General features: G+C 42.0%; 1 protein-coding gene and 1 long non-coding RNA gene across 4 annotated transcripts in view; one reads left to right on the forward strand and one right to left on the reverse strand.

Annotated features, from left to right (window-relative positions):
* TBC1D14 (TBC1 domain family member 14) overlaps window positions 1-16,342 on the reverse strand; it is a 76,310-nt gene extending 59,968 nt beyond the window's left edge. The window contains exons 1-2 of one of the 2 annotated variants that reach the window (XM_087736216.1): window positions 16,000-16,342; window positions 9,768-10,503 (exon numbers count right to left, since the gene is read on the reverse strand). In XM_087736216.1, the coding sequence (XP_087592342.1) occupies window positions 9,768-10,503; window positions 16,000-16,042 (779 nt within the window). In that variant the 5' untranslated portion in view covers window positions 16,043-16,342. The remainder of the gene's footprint in view (window positions 1-9,767; window positions 10,504-15,999) is intronic. The other variant, XM_087736214.1, reaches the window with a different exon arrangement.
* Window positions 16,343-16,457: 115 nt separating this feature from the next.
* Window positions 16,458-23,694, forward strand: LOC148051364 (uncharacterized). Of its 2 annotated transcripts, XR_015699631.1 has the most exons (4): window positions 16,458-16,768; window positions 19,437-19,552; window positions 20,131-22,501; window positions 22,731-23,694. It is a non-coding gene; the product is annotated as an uncharacterized LOC148051364 (long non-coding RNA). The 2 variants fall into 2 exon arrangements; XR_015699630.1 differs by lacking the exon at window positions 16,458-16,768 and having other exon boundaries at window positions 18,337-19,552; window positions 22,348-22,501.
* Window positions 23,695-24,761: the final 1,067 nt, after the last annotated feature.

Consider the following 24,761-nt stretch of genomic DNA (forward strand, 5'->3'; position numbering starts at 1 on the left):
AGAACAAAATATCATCAAAAAAGCCCAAGTATTTTGGCTATGATGAAGAACCTTCATCAACAAGTCCAAAGTTACGCTTTGAATAAGATTCCAAAATCACATACAAAAGCACGTTTTGCAGAATTTTATCTCCGAGAGATTGCCAAAGGTCAAGGTAAAGGAAGAACAGTGCTCAGTTTACGGATAAACAAATCCAACAGAAGTAGAGCCAGACAGCCTAAAAGTTGACCTACCTATGAAACAAGTGACTAATAACAAATTGTGTTTTATAAATACCTATCACATTTTATAAACAAAGTTTTCCAACCACTGACATTCCAGTATATTCAGTAAAAACAAAGCATAATGACACTTACTTACAATGTAACAGATACCTGCAGCTCTGAAAAAAGATCTCCACAGTTGAGGGAGACTAATACAACACAAGTTAGCGGTACAGGGTACCTGAAAGCTTGCAATAGGGTAACTTTGAAATCTCTCTTTAGATTTCTGGGGAAAAAAAGAAGGGTTTGACAAATTACTTATCAAGACTACACTGTTCTGTATTTATCTTTTTTTTAAGAGGGTAGTCGTCATTTCAGAGGAGAGCAAAGCAGAGCTGCCTGCATTGAAGCGTCAAAGACATGAAAAGATAAATCAGACAGTAATCCTGCATGTTCAGCAGTTAGGATTGCCTGTAGCAAACCAAGAACTATTTTGCATGTGGATGATGCACAGTGCTAGCCTACCACGCTGATGCTGCAGAATGGGACTTCCAGCAAGTTAGGACTCTCACACAACAGCAGCATTTGGGTCCAAGTTAAAACTATTAAAGTCAACCAGCTATTCATAACTTTTTTTAGCTGGCAAAATTCCCAGTTATCTTAATGTTATCAGAAGAACCTAAAATTCTATTCCCAGAGGCTGAAAGCAGATTTCTTCATTGATCATGTGGTACTATTACCACACAAATGAAAAATGGAATGAATACCTGAAATGTCATCCTAAGCAAAAAGCTGAACCTGAGCCAGCAGTGAGACCTTGCAGCAATAAAGATTAAACATGGACTGGGTTGTATTAGCAAGATCAAGAGGAAAAAATGATTAAAAGCTCTGCCTGGTACCCATGAGACTATATCTATACCCAGTTTGGGGCCCCTGGACTAAAATAAAGAGAGATCAAAAACTGGAAGAAGTCCAGTGGATGACCACTATGATGGTTGGGTGCTGAGGCCCACGATATAAAAGCGGGGATGCTGAGAGAGGCGGCTTCATTTAGCCTGGATGACCATCCTCAGAGATGCAAACAGAAAAAACAAAGAGGCAAAGCAGCAAGCTGCTGCAAGGCCAATTCCAACTGGATAAAAGGGGAGGGGAGAAGAAAAAAAATCACAGTGGTAGTGGCTAAATCCTGGCCCACGTGGCCTAGAGAGGCTGTGGTAACTCTGTCCTTGGATATGCTCACAATTGACTGGACAAGATCCTGAGGAACAGGATCTAGTGCTGCAGCCAGCACTGCACTGAGGGCTCCAGAAGCCCCTTCTGACCTAAACTGCTTTGCGATTCTGTACTTGCAAAAGGTTGCAGCTCACAAAGGGGAGTCGGACCGCTAAGTAAATACCTTGTCTTACCTCATGATTGTTACCAAGTTCTTGTGTTTATCCTGTCAGTTGTCAATGCAAGGTGTGAATGACTCATTTACTGCAGGGTTTTTTTTCTTTAGTATCCTTACATATGGCTCGAAAACTTTTGGCGCACTTAATGACCAGGAAGAGAGGCTTAATAGGAATAACTCCTTAAAACAGCAATGTAACTAATGTCCAAATTGAGATTAACAGTTCAGAAAGAAGAATTCATGGATTATTTTTTTTCCCTGCACGCAAACTCAATGTTTATTTAACAGAACTCTGAATATCCAGAGCAAGGCTTAAAAACATATATTCCTGCCCCAGAAAACCTGTGGTCTCCATATACTCATTCTGTTAAACAAGAATTCATCCATACATAGAATTTTATTAACAGACCATTTCTTGTTTAAGCCTTTATAAATATGTTTAAAAATGAAAGTTAATGCTGACTCCAGCTTCCCCACAGATTACGTTAACACTGGGAAAGAAAGGGAAACAGTATTAAAAAAAATAATAATCAAGGAGCAAGAATTGATATTTATTCCACCTAATCTCACCCTGCTCACTGCATTTTTCAGAATTTCTAAGCGTACATAACATTCCCTCACAATGTCGACCCTGAATTAAGTACTCTTTACAGTCAGAGTAATTTTTGTTTATAATTTCTGTACTTGCAGTAACTGACAACAGTTGATGTTGCTGATAAGGAAGGGAGGGAACAAAAAGTCAGCTGAACATTAAACGGTATTTTGATTAGATAGAGAGACAGATAGTGACACATGGCAGTGACTGTGCTGATGTTCTCCTTCTTCCCCAGTGCCCACCCACTTCTCACAGCTCCTTTTGACTCAGGGAAACATCAGGAAAGTTCTTGCGAATTAACTGAAGATATGAAGTCCATCTAACCCACTAATTCACTAAACCTTCATATAGACAAGGAATCAGATGAAAACTGACCTTAATTTCATTCATCTGAATTAGTTCCTGAAGTCTTGTATACATCTATCACAATGTATGTAATTCTTACTCTTTCTGTTCAAAAGCAAGCATGCAGAATGAACAACTGAACAACTGCAAGCTTTCCAAAAGGCAGCCTCACGGAGGAGATGAAAGGGAAGGAACAGGGGAAAAAAGCATTATAGCTGAATACTGCAAGCAATGTACAACACCCATCTATGCTACAAATCTCATTCACCAGTCGCTGTGAGACTTTTGTAATGCTTCACATCAGCCACTAGAAAAGAAACATACACATTTGACTTCATTTTACGTAATAACTGGATCACATTAAGTCCTCACTGACTGCATCATTTTGTACCATTACTTAAAAAAAAATTCCCCAAACTCAAAGTACTGCTAAGCAGATTTCCATTTAACTTCCATAATGAACAAATAACTTCAACAAGCCTCTTAGTTTTGCTGTTGAGTAACTGAAAACAGTTTCTCACAAACAAGAGTTTAAATAAAGCAGGTTTTAACTGCAAAAGCAACTTCCCTTTATTCTAAAGAGCCACATCTCAAATAAGATTTCATGCAAAATTTAAGGAAGAACTAACAGAACAGTAATTCTAAACAAAAATTATATTATTTCACATATAAAGGGAAAACAGGGATTAAAATTAATGTGGACAGTTTCAGCTCAACACCTAGTGGAGAAGAGGCCACATGACAAAGTTCAAAGCTTGCCAGTGAATTAGAGGATAGGAATTCAGAAAACTGTATGGTTCAATTTTCAACAATTTTCAACCTTTGCCAGAAGAAAAGGCTGTTGTCTTTGTAGAACTCCAACTTTGCACCTACGGAAGATTTGCTTTGAGAGAGAATGTTTATTTCAGAAAAATTCTGCAACTTTTCTTTTGTTCTACACAGAGACACAATAGTAAGTACAGATGAGGGGAGGACCACTAGTCTTTCATTTCAAGTAGACAGAAAGGGGCTTTCAAATAAGTAATATTCAAAACCATATTGTGAAGACTAAAGCAGCCATCAGATGAGTATACCTGAATGCCTCATAGGCTGCTGAAATAGCTTCTAGCATCATGTTTGCCGATGACACAAAATTGGGAGGAGCTGTTGACACTCTCAAGGGCAGAGAGGCCCTGCAGAGAGATCTGGACAAATTAGAGAGCTGGGCAATCACCAACCATATGAAGTTTAACAAGGGCAAGTGCCGGATTTTGCACCTGGGACATGGCAACCCTGGATGTACGTACAGGCTGGGGAACGAGAGGCTGGAGAGCAGCCCCACGGAGAGGGACCTGGGGGTTCTGGTCGACGGCAAGTTGAACATGAGCCGACAGTGTGCCCTGGCAGCCAGGAGGGCCAACCGTGTCCTGGGGTGCATCAAGCACCATATTGCAGCCAGTCGAGGGAGGGGATTGTCCCGCTCTGCTCCGCACTGGTGCGGCCTCACCTTGAGCACTGTGCAGAGTTCTGGGTGCCACAGCACAAAAAGGATACGAAGCTGCTAGAGAGTGTCCAGAGGAGAGCCACAAAGATGGTGAAGGGCTTAGAGGGGAAGCCGTACAAGCAGCGGCTGAAGTCACTTGGTCTGTTCAGCCTGGAGAAGAGGAGACTGAGGGGAGAGCTCATCACAGTCTACAGCTTCCTCACAGGGGAAGAGGAGGGACAGACGCTGATATCTTCTCCCTGATGACCAGTGATAGGACCCAAGGGAACGGCAGGAAGATATGCCACGGGAGGTTTAGGTTGGACATTTGGAAAAGGTTCTTCACCCAGAGGGTGGTGGAGCACTGGAACAGGGTCCCCCGGGAGGTAATCACGGTGCCAAGCTTCAACATTCAAGAAGCAATTGGACAGCGCCCTCAGACATAGAGGGTAAATTTTGGGGTTGTCCTATGCAGGGACAGGAGTTGGACTCGATGGTCCTTGTGGGTCCCTTCCAACTCAGAACACTCTATGATTCTATGTTAAGACAGATCCTCAGTGCCTATGCTGCTTCCCACACCACTGAAACAGAAGCTTGTTTGCCTTCCTCTTTTAAATGCCCATTATTGACAACAATCAGCTCAAAATGCACCCAGATAAAGTAGTGGGGGGGAGGATGAAACTGCCACCAAATTCCTCTTTTCCCTCCAACAGGAGGGTGAATCCCGGGGGGTCGGCAACCGCAGCCCTGGGGAGCCCAGCCCGCCCAGAGGGCAGTGAAGCAGCCTGTGCTGGGTGTCCACGCGGGTTCCCTCCGTCAGAGACTGCGTTTCTGGAGTCCTTCCTCCCAGCCCCTGGACAACTCCACCTGGAGCTCAGCTAGTTTTTGTTCATTTGTGGTTAAACGCAGTGTACTCGTATCCTCCCCCACAGCACATCCAGCTCTTTCTGTCCCTCGTCCTACACACTTCAGTCCTGTTCTCAGTCTGTCTCCTCCTGAACAGCCTATACTCTCATGGGCTTCATTTAACATAAAACATGCACAGAAGAGGAGACATCATCACATATAAAGTTTAAGATCTCAGATTACGCAATCCTGATTATTTTAATCCTTTCTCTTCCCTTCTATGGTCAGTGAATTCCCTTTTTGGAGAGATGAAAGTGGGAAATCAACATAATTGAGGAGTATAACGCTCCTTATTTTTCTACCATCCTTTTAACACCAAAATTAGAGAAGTACAATAAGCTGTCCTCTCATTAAAAGCAACAAATGGCATTATGAAAGGGTCCTATTCATTAACTCAGGTGACTTATCTATCGTATCGATGGATTTAATTCCTTAAGTTCAGAACTCCCAATTAAGTGTGACCAGTCACCTCAAAATGTGTGTGTGTATGTGATACAAATGTATGAGTTACATGATTTCAGACTTATCGCTGAAGTTGTTATTGTGAAACTTAAGCCCTTTTTCTTCTCAGACTACAAGTATGGCCAGTCTGGACTAGGCTTGTGCTTCTATGTATGGTGATGATGCCAATGACATATGATATCAATCATATATATGATACCAATCCTGCTTCAGAAGCTTTCTCTCAGAAATACAGAGATTCTCTGGAAACAGTAAAACATAATATTCTTCTTAAAGACCTTTGTTTCATGTGTAGTCCCTATTCTCTGGCCCTATTCTCCTGCTACTTAGAACATTCAGATCGAAAACTTCTAAGAGCATCCTGAAAAGAAAGAGGATCCAGATTCCTGGAAAAATAGACAATATTCACAGCAGTGGACTAAGTAAAGACTTAGGATTCTTGTAGTCCATTCAAAAGGAAGGCAACCGCATGGCTTATTATTTAACTGAACATAGTCCTAATCCTTTTTATGGTCACTCTGCGTGTAATCATAAAAGGCCTCATCCTCACTCTCCAAAATGATAAATGAAAACAATAAATGAAAAGTGCAACTTCTACAGTAAGATCACAACGGTCCTGATTCAGCAAAGCTGGTTAAAAACCCAAGCATTTAAAAAGTCTGTGTTTCAGCAGTACCATACAGAAGCAAAGTCCAAAGGTAAAAGTCATTACGCTATGCTACTCTGGGTCACTAGGGCAAAGGGACAGAAAAGCCGCTGACTCTTTAGTCTCCCAGCCAATGATGTGCTCACACTATTTCTCAAACCAAGTTCCTGCATATATTCAAATGAAGAAAATGAATGCAAAACCATGCTCTATGTGAAAGACCTCCAGCCTTTTGGAGCTGATACAAGTACATGTGACACTTGAAAACAACCAACATGTCTGGTTTCTTTGTCAGCAGTCAGCATTACAGCTGCTTTCAGAAGCAATAATCCATTTTCATGTGCTAACCTGGAGCCAAATGAGAGCACTAGTACTCCACCTAGCACCGTACCTGTGATGCCTTAAGCTCTTTCAAAAGGAAAGCTATGTGTAAACAAGTAGGAAAGCGGTCTCTTTTTCTCACTTTGGATCTTCCTGACACACCCCAAGCGCCATGTAACAACCTGAGGAAACAACCAGACCTTTCAGAGTCTCCATCTGCTGAAGAGACAGCAACTGAGCCAGAGGAGCAGTCCAGGAAACTTTCTTCACCATAGTGCTTAAGAAGGCAGGGCAGGAGCACTCCATTCCCAAGTGCCCTTGAAGGTGCCAGGATTGACAGGCAGCAAGCCAACAGGGTTCTCCTTTCTTCAATCTCCTCTGTAACTCAATTTTCAAGTGCAGCCCCAAGCCAACACCAACACTTCATAACGCACCACAGACATTGCTGCAACTGATACGGAACGCACAACCTCACGCATAGTGCACGTGCACACATGCATATGGTCTCACAAAGAAAAATAAATCTACAGAGTGCTAAGAAATAATTTTACATTCCAAAGCAGGTGCTTCTCTAAGCATCTTCTTGATACTATAGAAAATTTACCCTTAATTGATACACAAGCGGCTTAGGTGCATGTGACCAAGCACCAAAGGCAGCTAATTTTTGTCAGTACTATGTCTACAGGCAGCTTCAAATATTAATTAACATATCCAGAGCAAACTCTGTCTTCGCAAGTTCAGAGAAACTAACACATTCTCAGGTGCCAGACAGCGTTCAATACAAGCACAGCTGCCATTTCAAGAAGCAAGGTTTCTCCTTTTACCAAATGTCAACAACTTGAACAAAAACTACGCTGACTCATCTTCTCTCAGTGGTTCGAACTTGTATCCCATTACCCAAAGGAGCCCTCAAAGAGCTAAACCTGCAGATGAAGGCTGAGAGCCCCTGTACGACCATCAGGCTGCTGGAAAGTAGAAAGACTGTACAAACCACGCAGGTGGTTGTTCTTCCACATTGTACACAAGTGTGCCATCCACTGACCAAACCCAAAGCAATCTGGCTTTCTGCTGTCATAGTTCATCCTTGGTTTTCAAAAGGGAAGGTTTACACACTTAACCTGCAAGACCGTGAATCTCAAGTGAAACTCCTTTCAGCAGAGAGTGAAGTGCTAGTTTATACCTACCACCACAGCACTTTTTACAAACTACTTTAAGAAGCTCACTTCTCAGCAAGCTGGTCTTCAAAGATACTATTCCAAATGCTTCCTCCTCATCTAACACTGTACACAAACCCTGGCACACAGCGTAAGGTGAGCTAGGTAGGAAGGCCCCTACAACTCAGTTACTTTCAAACAAAACACTGCAGGGCCCAAGTTCATTTACTGAAGCGCTCGTTTAAGCCCTAGGAATACAAGGAGCCCACAGGAACTCCAGGGAACAGGGACTGTATGCGATCATTAGAGGAAGCAACTACAACCCCAGGGACAGCAGAGTGCAAATATCAACAAAAACTAACAACAGCATGTTTTGATCCTTAACAATGTTGACAGCATAAATATAGACAGTATTCCCTGTGGCACAGAAGGACCCTCAGAAGCTCCCTGCTTGTTCAATACCTGTGAAACTCACCACCAGGTTGCACGACATAAGAGAACGGATGCATAAAATATGTGTGTGTGGTGTGCAAGCATAGACAAAAAGTGAGCAACTCTTGTTTTCAAAACAGAGCAGAAAGTGGATGTTAAAGGGAAGGATATTAAAGGCCAGGCTACAGAGCGAGCACCTGGAACTTCAAAGCCGATCACCTAGTTTGAACTTAACCCTCATATTCTCATGACGACATCACATGGTGACCAAGATTACCTGTTCCCCATTTAATAGGTAGTAAGGACAGCCTTTGTTCTCTGGAATTCAATGTACCTGAAAAGATTTAGTTTAAAAGGTCAGTCTAGTGAGTACCACCGTTTCTGTAACCCTGGCAAAACCACTAGAAACTACACTAGAACAGAATTTGGACAGATGGCTTTATTCTGTTGGATGAGAAAAGTTGAGAAGCGGTTAAACATCCTGCTTTGAGCAGGGTCTAAATACGCCTGTTCCACTGTGCTCCCTTCAGGCTGAAGGACAGCATTTGTTTGAGTTAGCAGTTGTGCTACCAGAACGGGTAACAAAAGTTCACGCTTTTTGAAGTGCTGAGAAGCCTCCTGCTTCAGAATTAAGGCTGGCTCCATGGCAACAAACAGAGAGAGGTCCACAAAAGCTTCAGCACCTCAAACATGACTGATGACTGGAGTTCTGCTGCACAGTACTCTAACCTAAGAATAAAAACCAATGAAGGCTTCAACCAGTTTAGTAGATCTGAAGAAACCCTTAAGCTTCTCAAATAAGGCAGCCTTTCAAAGAATGATGTTTGCCGATTCTCTAAGTATTTCATCAGCCTATTCATATCAGCCTATTCACCTCATGCCAAAAAAGAAAAAAAGTTTACATGAGGAAAAAGAGATTAGCTGAAGCAATCACATGTTCAAAACAAGTTAGATACAGCCAACTCTGCTCGATGTCTGAAGTTTGTTTCTAGAACAGTTTCTTCAAAATCTATCATACTTCAGACATCATATCCTAAAAATAAGAGACATTATGAAAGCCTTAAATAAATAAAAACAAACAAACACACACACCCCCCAACACTGGATACTGATATCACTGGATATCTGCATTTAGAATACCTTATTGTTCATACGAGGGCCACATTTAGCAGCGGTCATGTAACTGCTCTGAGTGGCCAATGCTTTCATTTCAACAACTGAGTGACAAAATGTCAGATGTTCTCATTCCACACAAAAATGAAGGAAAAAAAAAAAAAGGTATTAACAAAACTATAACTGAGATTTGGAAAAAATCATAGTAGTCACACAAGTGTTTGGCAAATATTTATATTTTAAGCTTCATACACTCACATTGATCAATAAAATATTCCACCACTACTAGACCACTTATGAATCCTTAGATGTCAAAGCTCTTCAGTACAGCTATAGATCCTACCTATATTTAACTTATTTATGGGACATAAGATTAAGGTTCTTCGCCAAAATCACAAAAGGCATCACTGGAGAAGCCAGGAAGAAAACCCTTGTTCAGAGGAAAAAAAAAAACCAAACTTGTTCAGAACTCCTTTTACTGTAATGTAGAAGGAATGTTTTAAGTAGATTTAAGATGCTTCCATATATGATAAGGATAATACAGAGTAGGATTCAGAGCCTTAGTCCCTAGCAATATTTGCTGACTTACTCAGAACAGAAAAAATATGTTAATACCAATTTAAATTAAAATACCAAGCTATTACCTTTTTCAACGTAAAATATCACACAAGACCTTTCTCCTATGATCTTACTTAAGCTCACTGTTAAAAAGAGAAATATATTTTATGGAAACTTTACCTGGCAAAGAAGCTCGTAAAAGGTCCCAATATTTTTCGTTTACTGTCCACGTCTGTCTCTTGACAACACTCCTGCTGGCTCTGATCATTGGTCTCTTTAGTGGAATTCAGGGTAACATCCGAGAAGTGCGCCTCATCAGTCTCAAGATTCACAATTGCACTTGAACTGCTTGTGACCACAAAGTCCAAAATGTCTTCATTGCTAACTGATAAAGTTGTTGACAGTTCTGTGCTAAGACTAGAAACGCTACAGACAGAGATATCATCACTTCGATTCAGAGTTTTTGAAGTTGGACTATAAAGTTTGACAGTGTCATACCCAGTTCTTGGGAAAGTAGAGGATTTTCGCACAGCATGGTCATGTTCAGAAGTCAGAGAATGTGGAGGCACATAAGGTGGCAGTGTGCACGCGCTCTGAAAAGCCCTGTCAGGCACAATTTCAGGTTCTGACTGCTTTCTCTTCACATTTAACACACTGCAGTGAACAGGCTCTGGATTTCCTACTTCTAGAGTTGGAATACCAGAATCCACTGATTTAAGGCTATGACAATCTTCTAAAGCACTGGACAGCTGGCCATGCCCATACTCAGGCAATGAGAGAGATCTTGGGGTCCCGGAGTTCAAGTTTTGAAGGCCCTGGATACTGCTGCCCGCTCTTGCGTCCAGAATTCCCATGAAGCTCAGACCATTTAAGGAGTTGGATAAATTTACATCAGTTGTCTTGGCCCAACTGGTAACTGGTTAAAAAGAAAGACAAGACAAGATTATGAGCTTGCAGGAAGGTTGTTGTTTGTTCTTGGCTGTTTGTTGGGTTTTTTTAAATACACTCACTCCTGTCATAATTTAGGCTTTTAATTAAGTTATTCATCTTCTCTTGCACATGATTATTATCCCTTCCCCCTGCTTGAACAAGCAGGACAATGGCAACTTAAATTAGGCTTCTAGAAAATGTCAAGCATGAAAAGCTTTTCATAAGCAGTTTGTGTGCCCGTGTTTGCTTCGCATACATCTCCTGAGAGTGAAATTACGTACTATAAAAACTGCAGTACTTTAATGTTCCATGTCAGTATTAATACAAATATTTGCAATTTAGTTTTATACAGTCATAAACACATATTTACTGATGTTGGGGAGCTACAAAACTTGTTTCCATATACTAAGACCAAAATTCTGAAGTGTTCATTTAAATAGGATTTCTTAGCATTCTTCTAGAAACGACAAAACCAATAATAAATTTGTCACTGAAATAGAATGCATAATATATTAGTTTTGCATTAAGTAAGAGATGCAAAATCTGAATAGCTATAAAGCTATCCATGTAGTCAATGTTTTGACAATACACATGATGCACTTCATCAGTGCACGTACAGTAAAACTGACACTTGAAAATATATTGTATTTACTACACTCAGGGATTGCTATCCTTCATATTTGCAATACGTATTCACACTGTCTCCTCGGGGGCTGCCAGCAGGGCAGTTAATCCAGCCAGTGCCCCACTTCCAGTCTAAATCTGAGCAACCCTCAAAGAGAAGGCAGTTAAGTATGAGCTGCAGGTTAGATGCACTGTCCTGGTGAGCAGCTGCAGCCTTTCATAAACCTAGAACACCATCAGGACTGCTGCCCTGGCTCCCAGAACTGCTACTGACCCTTTAAAACACTACATGGTTATTACTGTGACATTACACACACGTCCCCTTTTCTACATGAATAGTTAAATTATCTACAGCTCTGCTGAAGTTTGCAGTGTAATTACTCTGCAGCAGTTGGCAGAACAAATATGCACATATTGCTTTGGTTTCTTCACTCTGAAATACTCTGCACTAAGTGTGAAGGAGTGAAGAGTACTCCTCCCATCTTGCAAACAGCTTGCTTTCTAGACGGATTTTTCTCTAGTTCCTGAAGCCTGGTCTCCTACTCGCTCTCAAGTGTCGTGCACTTAATTAAAGGTGCCAGTTGTCCTCTAGGAGGTCCTCCATGCATTTCACTTTTAAAAAACGAGCAAACAACTCCCCCCCCCAAAAACCCCAAAACAAAACCCAAACATCTCAGCAGTTCCAAACCACTGGCTAATGGCACCTAAGCCCTGCAAAACACCAGCGTTTGACACATTGTCCGTTCTTAGATCTGAGCCCATCGATACACTTTGGCTTTGTGATACCAACAGGCAGTAAGTGACAGAAAACACATTTCAAACATATTCCACTGGTCCAAACCATAACAATTTCTTCCACAAGCTTTCAGTCACGTGAAAAGTTCATGAATCCAAACATACTTCGTATGCTATACCCACTCTTAAGCTTACTACACAAATGCTATTCACTGGCTGATCCGACGCTCCAGTTCAATCCACTCCTAAGCGTCGTGAAAAGTCAAGCAGAAACAACCTTGGATATTTGACCTTTTGAGAACTTTTTAACAGCCAACTAGGTACTGCTCATCCAAATCAATCAATGCATCAATTGCCTAATCCTTTGGACACACAAGGTTTCAAATTTATTGTTTTGACTAAAAAGCTGTACACTTTTCTTACAGAGTTGCTATAGCAACTTTTCTTTTTTTCACATTACCATGGTTTGAAAAGTTTATATCCCCTGCAATTTAAAGAAGTGATGTCTTGAGATAGCTGGCATACAACCTGCATACATCATGAACCTCTCTGTTCACTAAAATAAAATTGCAAAGGTCAGCAAAAACACAACCAAACCCTAAACAACAATCCTTGAATACAGGCAACAAACTATTCTACTTCATGAAGTCAACTGTGATAGTCAAAGTGTACCAATATGACATAACATGAAGCATTAGACATAATTACTGCTGCATATACGTGGATCTCCTGCTCTCAGATCTCCTTGCTTGGATTCACTTGTTTTTCTAATGTAAGTCTGACTGTTTCCTCTTCCCCATGCTCACCCACCCCGTCATACACATTATACTGCTCTTTAAATCAACAGCCCACCCAGCCCCAACAGTACTCTAAAGCATACACACACACACTATGGAACTGTATGAGCAAGGGTACAGGCATGTGCTTTATCACAATACATACATATTAATGCATCCAGACAACGTAGCCCAGAAAAAAAAGTTCAGAAATGTCATCAGACAGGAATAACTTTAATGTTGTTTGTGCAAACAGCACAAGCACGTTCCCATAACGAAGTCCTTCAGTGACTGCCTTCACTTCTGCTCAATGATTTTCCCTAGTAGCAGCCAGTCCTTAGTTTAATTGCACGGCTCTTCTAGACTAAGCTTACAAATGGTAAGCATTCAAGTGGCCTTGGAAGAGCCACTAAACACAGCAGCTCAAGAGGCCAAACAATTCTGTAAACAAGAGAGTTCAAACGGAAGTGAAAATAAATTTCCACGTGGGGTACTGAAGCTATTTTAACTTGGTATTTTTTTTAAGGAAGAAAGAACAGAAAGAGATGCTTCAAACGGGCAACCAGCAAATGCAGAAGTATATAACAGCTATAGCTTGCTAGGGCAAATTACGCAATAACAAGCTACAAAGGTTTTACGCAGTTCAGCGAAACTGTGGGAAGCCTTGAAGTATACCCATCAAGGGCTTTAAATGAAAACTTGAGACGTAATCAGCTGTCAAAAACATACACAAGATCTCCTTGATTCATTTTGCATTATGTTGCTGTAGGATTGTTATTAAGGATATAGTGAAGTGATTTTTATACTCCTTATTTTAGCTGCCTCACCGGTAAGTGCAAAATCTGACATTTGTTTTTGTCAGACATTCTAAGTGTCATTTGCTGAAGCAATACTAACTTCTTTCCATAAATCATTTATTAACATAACATTATTGTAACACTATCATCATAATAAATGTAGCACTACTGAAGTAGTAGCAGTATAATAAACTATTGAGAAAGAATAAACAATTTTGTCTGTACAACACTCATAATCCCCACGGTTCACTTAAATGTATTATCATCTAAATAAAATCGATTATTTGTGAAGTCTTAACATCCTGTGTCTTAAGGAACCATGACATCATAAGTGTGAGTATCCCAGAAGAGAGATAACAAGGGAAACAGAGACAGGAAAATACAGCAGGTCACGAGTGGCAATGAGGGGGTAGGTAGGCACGTATTATTTACTCATTAACTCTTCCAACATAAGCGCTAAGGGGCACGAGGTGAAGATAGTTTTCTAGGCAGGTTCAAAATTAACATCAGGACGTAGCTATTCATGCAAAGCGTAGCTGAACCGCATAACTCCTTGCCACAGTACACTGTGGATGCTGCAAGTTTACATGTAAGCTCAGGGAAGAAAAAAATCACTGAGGATTCCTACAAAAACTCAGTAAGTCCCTGAACTGCAAGCGTCAGAACTTCATGGAAATATCAGCGTACAATAGTGCTGCTTTTAGGCCTTCTCCCAGGTAAATTCTTCTGTCTGACAGGTGGAGTTTTGGTCCGTCCCATTATGGCTGTCCACATGGCCTTACATTCCCCAGATTCTGATCACGGCACGCAAGAAGACATGTTCTGACAATAACCAGAGGCTTTAAAACAGATTTTGACTTTGCATATCACTCAACCACACAGAGGGAACAAGTCATACTTGATTAGGATTTCTAAGATCTAGAATAAAATGGCTTTTTAACCCGTTTTAATGTAAAATTTGAAGAAAGTTAACAGTAATGCCAAACCATTGGAGTAAAACAAAGATTAGAAAGATGCCAACTCAAGCCACGTTCTTTCAAGTTTTCTGTGACTTGCAACACAATTTAGGCAACGAACTTGTTTAGAAGGGAGGGTAAGACAACTACCTACAAAACAGACTTTATATCTTCTTGCCTCACAGAAATAAGAGGAATGGTTTACATATACTGCTCAGTTCTCAAAGAGTTAACATATCAATTTTTATCACACACCTTATGTTTTCAACACTTATCTCTGCCAGCAATTTTTTTTTTTAAAGTTCTTAAGAGCAAGGAATTTCCTCAATTACAAAGTTGCAACTGTTTTTTTTCTTCTTAAAGGAAAAATATTTTTTTTTAAATTAAGGCTTTATACTCTCCATGCATTTGAGAATATTTTTATTGAATGTACCACGAAACACATTGCTGCTATCAAGTGCAACTGCAGGTGACCTCGGTGCACAAGACCATCAAACCCGGTTTTGTTTATTAAACATTTCTTGGTTCAGATTTTTTATGTTCAGCTCCTAACAGCCACAGCACTGCCAACAGTGAAGAATTCCTGAGGCTACAAAACAGTCTAGCTTTTGACAAAGCATGAGATACAGCGATTAAGGCTACGTACGCAACTACCACCAAAACTTTAACAGCAAAAAGATAAGAAACAAGTTGGGATTTTTTTTTTTTTTTTATTAAGAAGTCTTTTATCTGTCTCCCAGCCAGCGTCCTTCACGAAGTGTGAGCTTCATAAATCTGGCTTCTCAGCAGAGCGCTTGGAGAGCGATCATAAGTAAAGCATTTACTGCTTTTCCACTTTTTTGCTACGTCAGGCAGGCAATATAAATCAGTCACAGTGTTCTTCTAAAGCCTCTGCTCCAGAAACAGTTTACAGGGCTTTTTTTTTTTTCCCTCCCCACACCAATATTACTGAAAAATATGAGGCCAGATTAAATTAGCAGCAGCAGGCTGAGAACTTCAGCTAATGTTGTTGCAGTTTTGTTTGATCTTTGGGAATTGCCTAGGAGACTTCGACTAGAAAGAGGCGCGGTGAGAGAGACGAAAGTTGCTTCCTTTTCACGAGCTTTGAGGCTGACCCGACAGTGCGAAGGTTTTCTTGCTGGTGGCCTTCATTTAAAAAACAAAACAAAACAAAAAAAAAACCAACAAAAAAAAGCCCCACCAAAAACCAAAACGCCACAGCCAATGCCTTCCCCCAAAGCCGTGAGGAAGCAACGCTCACCCTCCTCTGCGGTCTTTAAGCCACTCGGTGAAGACCCCGGCGGCGCCGAGCCGCTCCTCTAACTTTTTAAGGTGGCCACAGACGGGCAAAGCGAGCGGCCGCCCGCCGAGCCCCGGCGCCGGCCGGGCCCCGCAGCGCCGGGGGCTGCTCCTGCCCGCCCGCCCGGCGCGCAGGTGGCAGCGGCCCGGCACGGCCCGCTCGCCCCCCCGCGCTCTGCCCCTCGCCCCAACAGGTACCGCCGAACACCCCCGGCCCCAGGCGCCGGCGGAGCCCCGCAGGACCGCGGGCCGCCGCCCGAGGAGGAAGAGCCGCGCAGAAACTTTGACGCCTCACCGGGGTAGCGCTGCCCTCCGTCGCTCTCCTCATGCTGGGCCATGCCCGACCCGCCCCACAGCTGCTGCTGCGGGACTAGGAGGCGGCTGGCGGCTGCGGCGGGCGGTCCATGTCGCTCTCCGGTCCCCGCGGAGGAGCGGCGGGTTCAGCGGGGGTGAGGCGGCGCGGCCCCCGCCCGCCGGGCGCCCTCTCCGCGCGGCGCAGGGCCTCCCATGGCGCCCGCCCCCGCGGCGGGCACGGCGCGGTGCGGCGCACACCTGGCTGCGGGCGCGGCGGCGGGCCCCGCCGGCGGGACAGGTGCCGGGCTCCTCCCGGGACGCTCCGCTCGCCGCGGCTCGGCCTCCTCCCGCCCCGCCGCCGCTCCCCCTCCCCAGCGCGGCGGTGGCAGGCGCCGCCCCCCGGTGAGGGAAACGCCTGCGCGGCGGGGCGGGGGCGGCGGGAGGCGGCCGCTGGGGCTGCGCGCTGGCCGCCATTTTGCATCGCCTCAGCGCGCCCGGGGTGCGGGGCGGCGGCGGCCGGCTGATCTGCAGCGGGTGTGGGGGAGCGGTGGGCTGCCGCTGAGGGGGCTGGCTCGGAGTTCCGCGCCCCGCGCTGCGGGGAGCCGCTCTCGTTACCGGCGGCTGCAGCCCGTCCCGCCTTACCGGCAGCGCGGGGCGCCGAGCTGCGGCGGGGCGGCCGGGCCTGCGCGCTGGCGGCCTCTGGGGGCAGCAGGTCTGCGGCGGGATTCCCCTTACGGTCGTGGCTGCATTTCAGAGGAAAACAGAATCTGGTGGGTTTTGCAGGTTTGGCCTGTGGCAGGTGTGGGGCACCAAGTGAAGGTGCATCCATAGCTCTGTGGAACTGACTTGTAATGCCAAAAGTGGAGGCTCTAGGATGGCGATTGCTCTTCTAGCATGTTTGATTTATCATTCAGTTCTCTTATCTTTACCTTCTGTCTCAAAGTGCTCCCTTTTGGCGTTTGCATAGTTAGCCTATCCTGCACAGCCCTTCACTCCCACGCTGAAATCAATGGAGTTGCAAGCAATCGGTACCTTGCAGGAGCAGGGCGCTCATGTTTCCTTATCATTTTGAAACTCCGTGCTTTTTTCTGCAAAGGTCACGTGCGTTTTGCACCCAGACTCAGCGATCATGTTTCTAGAACGGTTGTAAGATAAAGTTGTCCCCCATCTTAACCGAGGATGCGAGTACCAGCCTCTCATCGCCTCACACCTCTTTTATCTACCTCAAAGCTGGAAGTGGGAGTGCAGCAAATGCAGAAATACCTGAACTTCTGTTAATGTAATTAGTTCAATACCAAGAAGAGCAAAGCCATGATGTGGGCAGGTTTCACCTGAATAAACTGCGAGAGGCTGAGGTAAACTTGTACTTGCCATCATGACCCCACTGACACCAGTTGCATTATCAAGATGAGAATTAGATCATTTTCAAGATGAGAAGTAGGCCCTGAAAACCTACCATCAACCAAAAACCGTACCTCTGCAGGTACTTTTTGTGACTGGGTCAGAGACTGATAAATCTCAGTGCTTATTCTGCTGGATTTCTAAGATGGGTATCAACATAATTAAGATTGGCACTAATTTCTCCGTATCTTTCCTTGAAAATCATTACTACCTCTGCAAGGCAGCTTGCATATTACTATTAAAAGAAGGTAAATAAAAGCAAAACAGCTTGGAAGCACTATAAACTTTTTTATATGCAAGAGACCTACTGTTTTGGAGCGTATGCTGTCACTAACTCCTTTTTCAGTATTAACATTTTCCTTCTGGTTTTGAGAGCGGGAATCAATTCTGTTGGAGCAGTCAGGAGAGTGTATTGTCATCATGGTATCATCAAACTTGGGTCAAAGTTGTTAGGTTCCTACAGTAAATAACAGAATGGAAATACACAGTCTTGAATTCTGTAAGTGTGCAGAGTGTCTCCAAAGGAAATAATGATACTCCCATCTTTGTAATATTATTTAGGCTGAAGAAACTATTAGAAAAATCTGCCACAGGAAATCTTTCCACAGTAGCAGAGCGTAGAGTACAGCTAAAAGTTTCAAATCACACAAGGAGTTAGGCGCTTAAACACTTCTTGAGTCAGCACTTATTTAAGGATAGAATTTTGCCTAACAATCATTAATACCTTTGTGATCCCATTCTAAGCAATTTATTTTAGTGGATATTTTCCATTTCCAACCCACAGGTGACTCTTCCTATTCAGCTGGTAGGTTTTTTGCTACCCACTCACAACAAAATTCTTACTGTTCTTTGCACTGAAGAAACAGACCAACCAGGGTCCCAATGTGCTAGGCAGTGTAAAAATACCGGGGTCAGCCTCAAAATGTTTACAGAAAGTCACAGCCTAGTCAATATAAACAAAAAAATACTCTTTATTGCATGTGAATGACTGTATAACTCACGGAAAAGGGTAAATAGCATTTCTGGCTGTTGTAAGCTATTAGCAAAGGTTGACTTTTGCATTAGCACTTAGCATCCATTCTGTTAAAGCCGCCTCCAATTGAGATAACGTCGTTTCCGTCTGCAAGTATTGTGTATTATTGTTCCTCTGTATTGGTGAAAGCTGAAGGGCTGACTATGTGACTAAATACAGCGTCACACCATTAGCTCCCATGGAAGCGCAGCATGTCCTAATTATTAAAAGGAAACAGAATAGGTACTACGAGGTACGGGAAGTATAAAGGCACAACTAAGTGCAAAGGGGACCTTGAGCACCTTTGTTTTTCAGCTGTGCAAAATTTAAAGTTCATCCAGAAGGGCATGCCAAGAAATCAAGTCTTCCTGTTTTAACAGATGGATTGTAAGTAAATCCTCAAAAGCACGGTAAGAAGTTAGTTGTGGCACTTACTCAGCATGGTTATCATCATCAGTGCTCTGCCATTGACTGAGAGTTGGGTAAACCTGTAAAATACTTAATTTTGTAAAAATTCTTGGGACAAAATCCTGATGTTTTGTTCAAGAGTGTCTTGCCTGTGGCTGTTGTGTAGGAAGGAAGCACTACACAGAGCAGCCTCAAATTGGCAACTGATGTTCACCTAGTGGGCAAAAAACATCTACGTGGGCTAATAATAGATCAGTGCTAGAGAATTTAATTTTGTGAAAACATTCAATTCAAAAGCCCTGTCATACAAACTCATATTCATGCCAGCAGAATTCAATACGCTAGTTTTATGGTTACTCTGCAAAAAAGCTTGAAGTGTTTGTGCTCTGTTCTGTCTCACTGATTTCTCCAAAATATACTGCATATTGAAAAAGTATGCAAAGTAATAGTCCTTCCTTTGTTCCTTTAGGACAAGGTAAAGTTAAGGAGCAGAAATGCAGGCTTCCCTCATGCTTCTTATGCCTGTAGATGTGGGAAATCATTCTCCGCTTAGGCTTTTAGTTCTGTTTTGAAGCTTCAGCAATTTTGCAATTGATACAACTTTTATTTTTTTTAAGAACTAGATGGGAACATCCAGATTGAGTTTTCATTCACCAGAAGTCAAGTATGATGCAAGCAGCTTTCAAACTGAGCTTCATTTGAATGGGCTGTGCAGCTCCCTATCCACCTTGAGGTCAGTAATTCTCTGTCATAAACTAGAAGACATTTCAATATAATATTTTTTTCTCTAGTTAACCAAATGTTTGCGTATTGCGAAGATACAACAGTTGCACATCATTGATCATAGCTGATCAACACCTCCTTCCTCCATTTCCCATCACTGTCGCTTAAGGTAGTTTTAGCTCACGCAAGCAAGAGTGCAAGTGTGCCAAGCGTAGCAAGCGATGGATGATCTCTGTCGCCATCCATCATGCTAAGAGACAGAAAAGTTCTCTCTTGAAGGCAAGTTTTAGAACAGAGATGAGATGTTGATCTTTTTCCTCCTTCCTTTACAGAATTACTTTTATGTATGATAAAGTAACTAATGCCTGTTTTATGGCATAGGAAAAGGGAACAATGAATAAATTCAGGTTTCTACTGACTTGTAGCAATGAGCAGGATGATGATTTGATCAAAAATATCAATACCTCACAAGAAAATGGTGATGGTTTTGACAAATGGAGACTACTATGCTCTTCAAATTCATCACAAATTAATTTTGTTCGCACAAAACTAATATTTGCCTGTCTTTTGCACATCTGTGTTTGATAGCAGTCCATTTCCAGCACAGCCACCATCCATCTGCACGAGCATTCCTACTAGCCCTGGAACATCTGTGCACCAAACCATTTTAACAGGTGTGGGATGAGTGAGGAACAGCTGGAGAACACGCCATTTCATTCTCCCAAAAGGCTGCCTCCTCCTGTAGGAACTTAAACATGATAAAGGATGAGGAGAGTGAAGCCAGGTCTGTGACTACCATTACTGTTAACCCTTCTGTTACCACTGGGGCAGAATAGACTTATATGGGTTAAAGTTTCCCTCCATGAGACAGCAAGAAAATGAAGAGCGGGAAAGGCAGGGGAAGATAGCGTGAGGCTTTCCAGCACGTTTGAACTGATATTACCGAAACATGATGCCTGTGACTGGAATGTTTCTATCACTGTCTGCACGCTGTTTAGGAAAGACAAAATGAGTACTCAGGTGTGAAGGAGTAAGACTATAAAAACTAAAAATATTGCTACTTGTATTAATCTCTCAGAATTGCAGAATCTTAAGTGCCCATAAATAATTGCTAACAAAGCCTCCAGAGTACTTCTGTTATGGATCGTAACTCATCACTAAATCATACCAGAGAAGGAAACAAGGTTTTTATTATGCACAGCTGCATAATGAAAAGTTGGGATGCTGTAGCAGATTTATTCTCTTAAGCAAGCACAATTTAAATTACATTTCCAAAAGCAGATGGATTAATTCTGTAACACAAAAGGCATTGCACCCAACATGTGGTAACTTTCTATTGGAATTCGCTAGGAAAAAAACAAGTGCTGGACTAAAAATTAGTTGTTGTCTAAACCTAGTAAGGATGAATGAAACCAAGTAACATTCAGTTTGGGCAGGTTAATATGTCTCTATGGATCTGCGGTGCTTCAAAGAATTTAATATTTTTGTATTGAATCAAATTATAGGAAAAATGGAGGCAAAATATTTAAAAAGCATGAATGACAATTGAGACCTTGAAGAAGATTTTGTTGTCAAATAGATAAGGGTTTCAGAGTCAAAAGAATATGGGCTAAAACCCCATCTCAGAGTGAAGACAAAAGCCAAATATCAATACAAATATTAGAAGTCATTAAATGTAGAAAAAAAAAATGTAAGAGAGAAAGGGAAAAATCCTACCAAAAGGATATTAGGAACAAAAAGCATGCTAACAGTCCTTAGCATTCATTATTGCGTGAATAAAGTAACTGTGCAACAAAGAAGCATTCCATACCAATTTCTGCCCTGTATCTGGAAGGGATCAGGGTGGCCTACCATAGCAAATAGGGATTCATGAGGCAAATTATTCTTTGGACGACGGGCTTAAACCACACACAAGTCGCACTTTCTTCAAACACAAGTTTGGGATCAATAAAGGAAAAACTGCACAAGCTTTCATGTCCCATAGGCAATCTAATGGTTCCTTTTTCTCTGCAAACTATGAATCAATTTAATAGCCCTTCTGGATATAAGCTGTTCCTATATGGAAAACAGGATTCAGAGAAATCTGGAAATCACTTAGTTCCTTGTTCTTCCTCGAGGCAGGATGTATGTATACATACCTACATAATTTCTGACACATTTATCTAATCTGTTCCTAAAAATCTCTAACAGTGGAAGCGGCATCCCTTTTTTAGGCAGTCTCTTCTAGTGCTTATGTATTTGCTTTCAGTATTGCTACTGTAGTGCTATTTGCTCAGGCATTTCTGTGGCTACAAACAAGAAAAGCACTGAAATCAATATGAAAATATCCTCATCTATACTTTATAACAGGCTTGATTTTTTAGCTTGATTTTAGAAGAAATTCAAGAATTTGAGACTGCTCAATTCAGTGATACAAGGGTAGTCGCTACATCTCACTGTGTTTCCTTGTAGTGAGCAAAATAAGGTCTGCACAGAAATGATGGGCAGTTAAGCCTTCTTCATTAACAATTTCTAAAATCTTTATGTGAAAAACAATTGTAGCAATATTATATAGCTGTTACTGCTGTTAATACAAGTGACCCTGTGTTGTAGTGACAGGGAAAGAGAGACTTACTGCTGCTTTTGCACCTCCTCATGTTCTTGGGTTAACTGGGTTCTACAGTTGCAAGTACGTTACAGTAACCGATACAGTTCTTCCAGAAGCACTTGCCCTGCAGGAAGGCTGTCAGGTAGAAGGCAGCGTACATGGAAGTCTCTCATGGAAGTCTCTCATCTCGGTCTCTGTCCTTGGTGCATTCTTTCCAGGCGAAGCTATCCACAACGACGAAGTAGGGCAGTGTTTGCCACCCCGTCACTTTTTGTCGGCAGCACGCTGACCCACGGCCAGCTCTGTCAGCTTCGTTGTTCCTTTGAATCCCATCGTCGTCATATTGGAGCACAGAGGTAGCTCATAACGTTGGTAAGTGCTTGCACATTATAATACATTTTAAGAGCGCCTTGAACAATGGAAAAGGGATCTTACTGTAGAAAGCTAAAATGTATCCGTTAAGTTTCATTTGTCCCAAATCTCTAGAGCCTTGTTGCTACTAGTTGCAGAGATCATAAAATAAAATAATGTGAGATGCTCTATGTGAAAGGTAGATGACAAATTCATTGGGGATCATACTTAAATATGCTGGTCCTGGCAGGAGAAGAATGAGTTACTGTGAAGGAATCCTGGGAAGACTGGCTCTCCAGGAGCTGCAGTACCTTTCCACGTATTTTCACTGTGGCCAGCACTCCCGCGAAGTCATAGTTTGACGTGCATTTAAGGCCTACCCTACTGCTGACGGATGCAGTTGCTGCCAAGGACTAGGCAGTGGGTTTTGCACGATAGAAGCACTGTTTACATTGGAAACTAATTCTTCAGGATTTGTGGAGTTAATAATTCCGATAAAGCAACTGAAAGGCCTGGCTGATCAAATTTAATTCTTTTACCAAGCATCTTCTGTAAACACAATGAAAATACACTCCTCCTGCTGGATTTAAGAAATAATTAAAATAATTTATGCCTTTGGAAGTTTTAACTACGAAGTTTAAAGCATGCTAGATACTAAGGAACAAAAGTATTCACCCGAGGACCTTACAGAGCAACTATTTTCCATTATTTCCCAAGTGTGTATTTATGTGGTGTTTTCATTGCACTTGTAATTCAGGGGGGTTGCAATCATTCTACACGGAATCCCGAGCCGCTGCAGCTGTAAACTTACAGCAACATAATGCACGTGTCTCCATCAGGCTGAATGTGAGCTGTTCAAAACCGGGTCTGTCTTTTCTCTTTTTATGAAAAGAGGCCTGGCCACGCGGTTAGGAGTATGCATTTTCTTGTCACAGATGCAGTTTTTCTAAAAGTAGAAGTGAGATACTGACCATTTGATGGCTGAGCACAAGTTGAACGCAGAAATAAAGTCTGCTGTTTTAGATCCCGTACCATGTAGAAGATCTTTGACTGATATGTGAGAGAGGGTCTGGGTTTGCTTGGGGGTTTTTGTGTTTGTTTGTTTTTTAAAAGGAGGTCTCGTTCTCAAAATGTGAAGTTGTCATTACAAACTAATCTTTTGAATGAGATGATGATATTTTCTACAGAAATAATTAAAGTGGGGACTAAGCTTATTTTGCTTGCTTGTCTTTTTTTTTTAAAGAACATACACAGTGTATTTTGATTTTCCTGCATTGTATTGAAAAAGAATAAAAAACAGATTAAAAAATGATAGCAATGAAAAGGACTCCCAAAGTAGATACCTCATGCTCTCTCTCCAGAATGTTTACTTCTTAACTGCCACGTTGTATGTAAGTTATACACGTTAGCCAAAGAAAATGAACACGCACACACACCATCCAATTGTCCTTTTATATTTTTATTCGGTGTTAAGTAACTCCACAAGAAAACAAAATCAGTTACTCTGGTGTACGTGAAATCAGAACAATACAACCACTTGAAGCAAAAAGTAGAAACAAATTTCAGCCCAGGAATGGAAAACTGATACTTCAGTGCTATGGATATGCAATGCGCTTCATACCACAGTGCGGTTCAGCGTATGCCAACCTTTAATGCTTTTGTTGTTGGTGTTGGTGTTGTCGTGTGTGTTTCTATCCATACAGAAAAACTAAAAACCACACTTCAGCTCTCACTGAAAGCTTTAGAGCTTTAGCCGTTAAACTATGAAAACAAGTAAAGACAATTGGTTATTGCCCAAGCTCAATACACGATTTTATTTTCCCCAAAGGTGCTGGAGTTATTACATGCCACAATGTAACTGTAAGCAACACCTTTGCTGGTTTTGAGCCCTTTCTTACCAAAGAAGCAGCTCTAGCCAAAATTAACTGAGCTGAAGATTGTGTTTGAAATATGTCCATTTGGTCGTTTCTTGTTCTCGAATGGAGTTCTAGTCCATTCCTCACTGTAGTGATTTGAAGAATTTGTGTGTAAAGTTCTTTTTTACTTTCATGTTACAGTTAACTAGTTCTCAGTGCAGGTGCTAAACAACCTCTCAAGGAAGCTCCAGAAGAAAGTAAAATATATAAAAATCTATCCAAAGTCTGCAAATAAATTAATAAACTGTAAAGTGTCAAAAGATTTGTTGTATGAATACAAACCCTAAAACGTAGTCTAAGAGGAGGACCAAAAGAAAGTCCCTGGGTAAGGACAAACCAAGCCAATTTTACGTAAGGATCTCAAG

Source organism: Nipponia nippon, unplaced genomic scaffold, assembly GCF_047370975.1.
Source record: "Nipponia nippon isolate SJK-2023a ecotype South Korea unplaced genomic scaffold, ASM4737097v1 scaffold_6, whole genome shotgun sequence".
NCBI classification, from domain to species: domain Eukaryota; kingdom Metazoa; phylum Chordata; class Aves; order Pelecaniformes; family Threskiornithidae; genus Nipponia; species Nipponia nippon.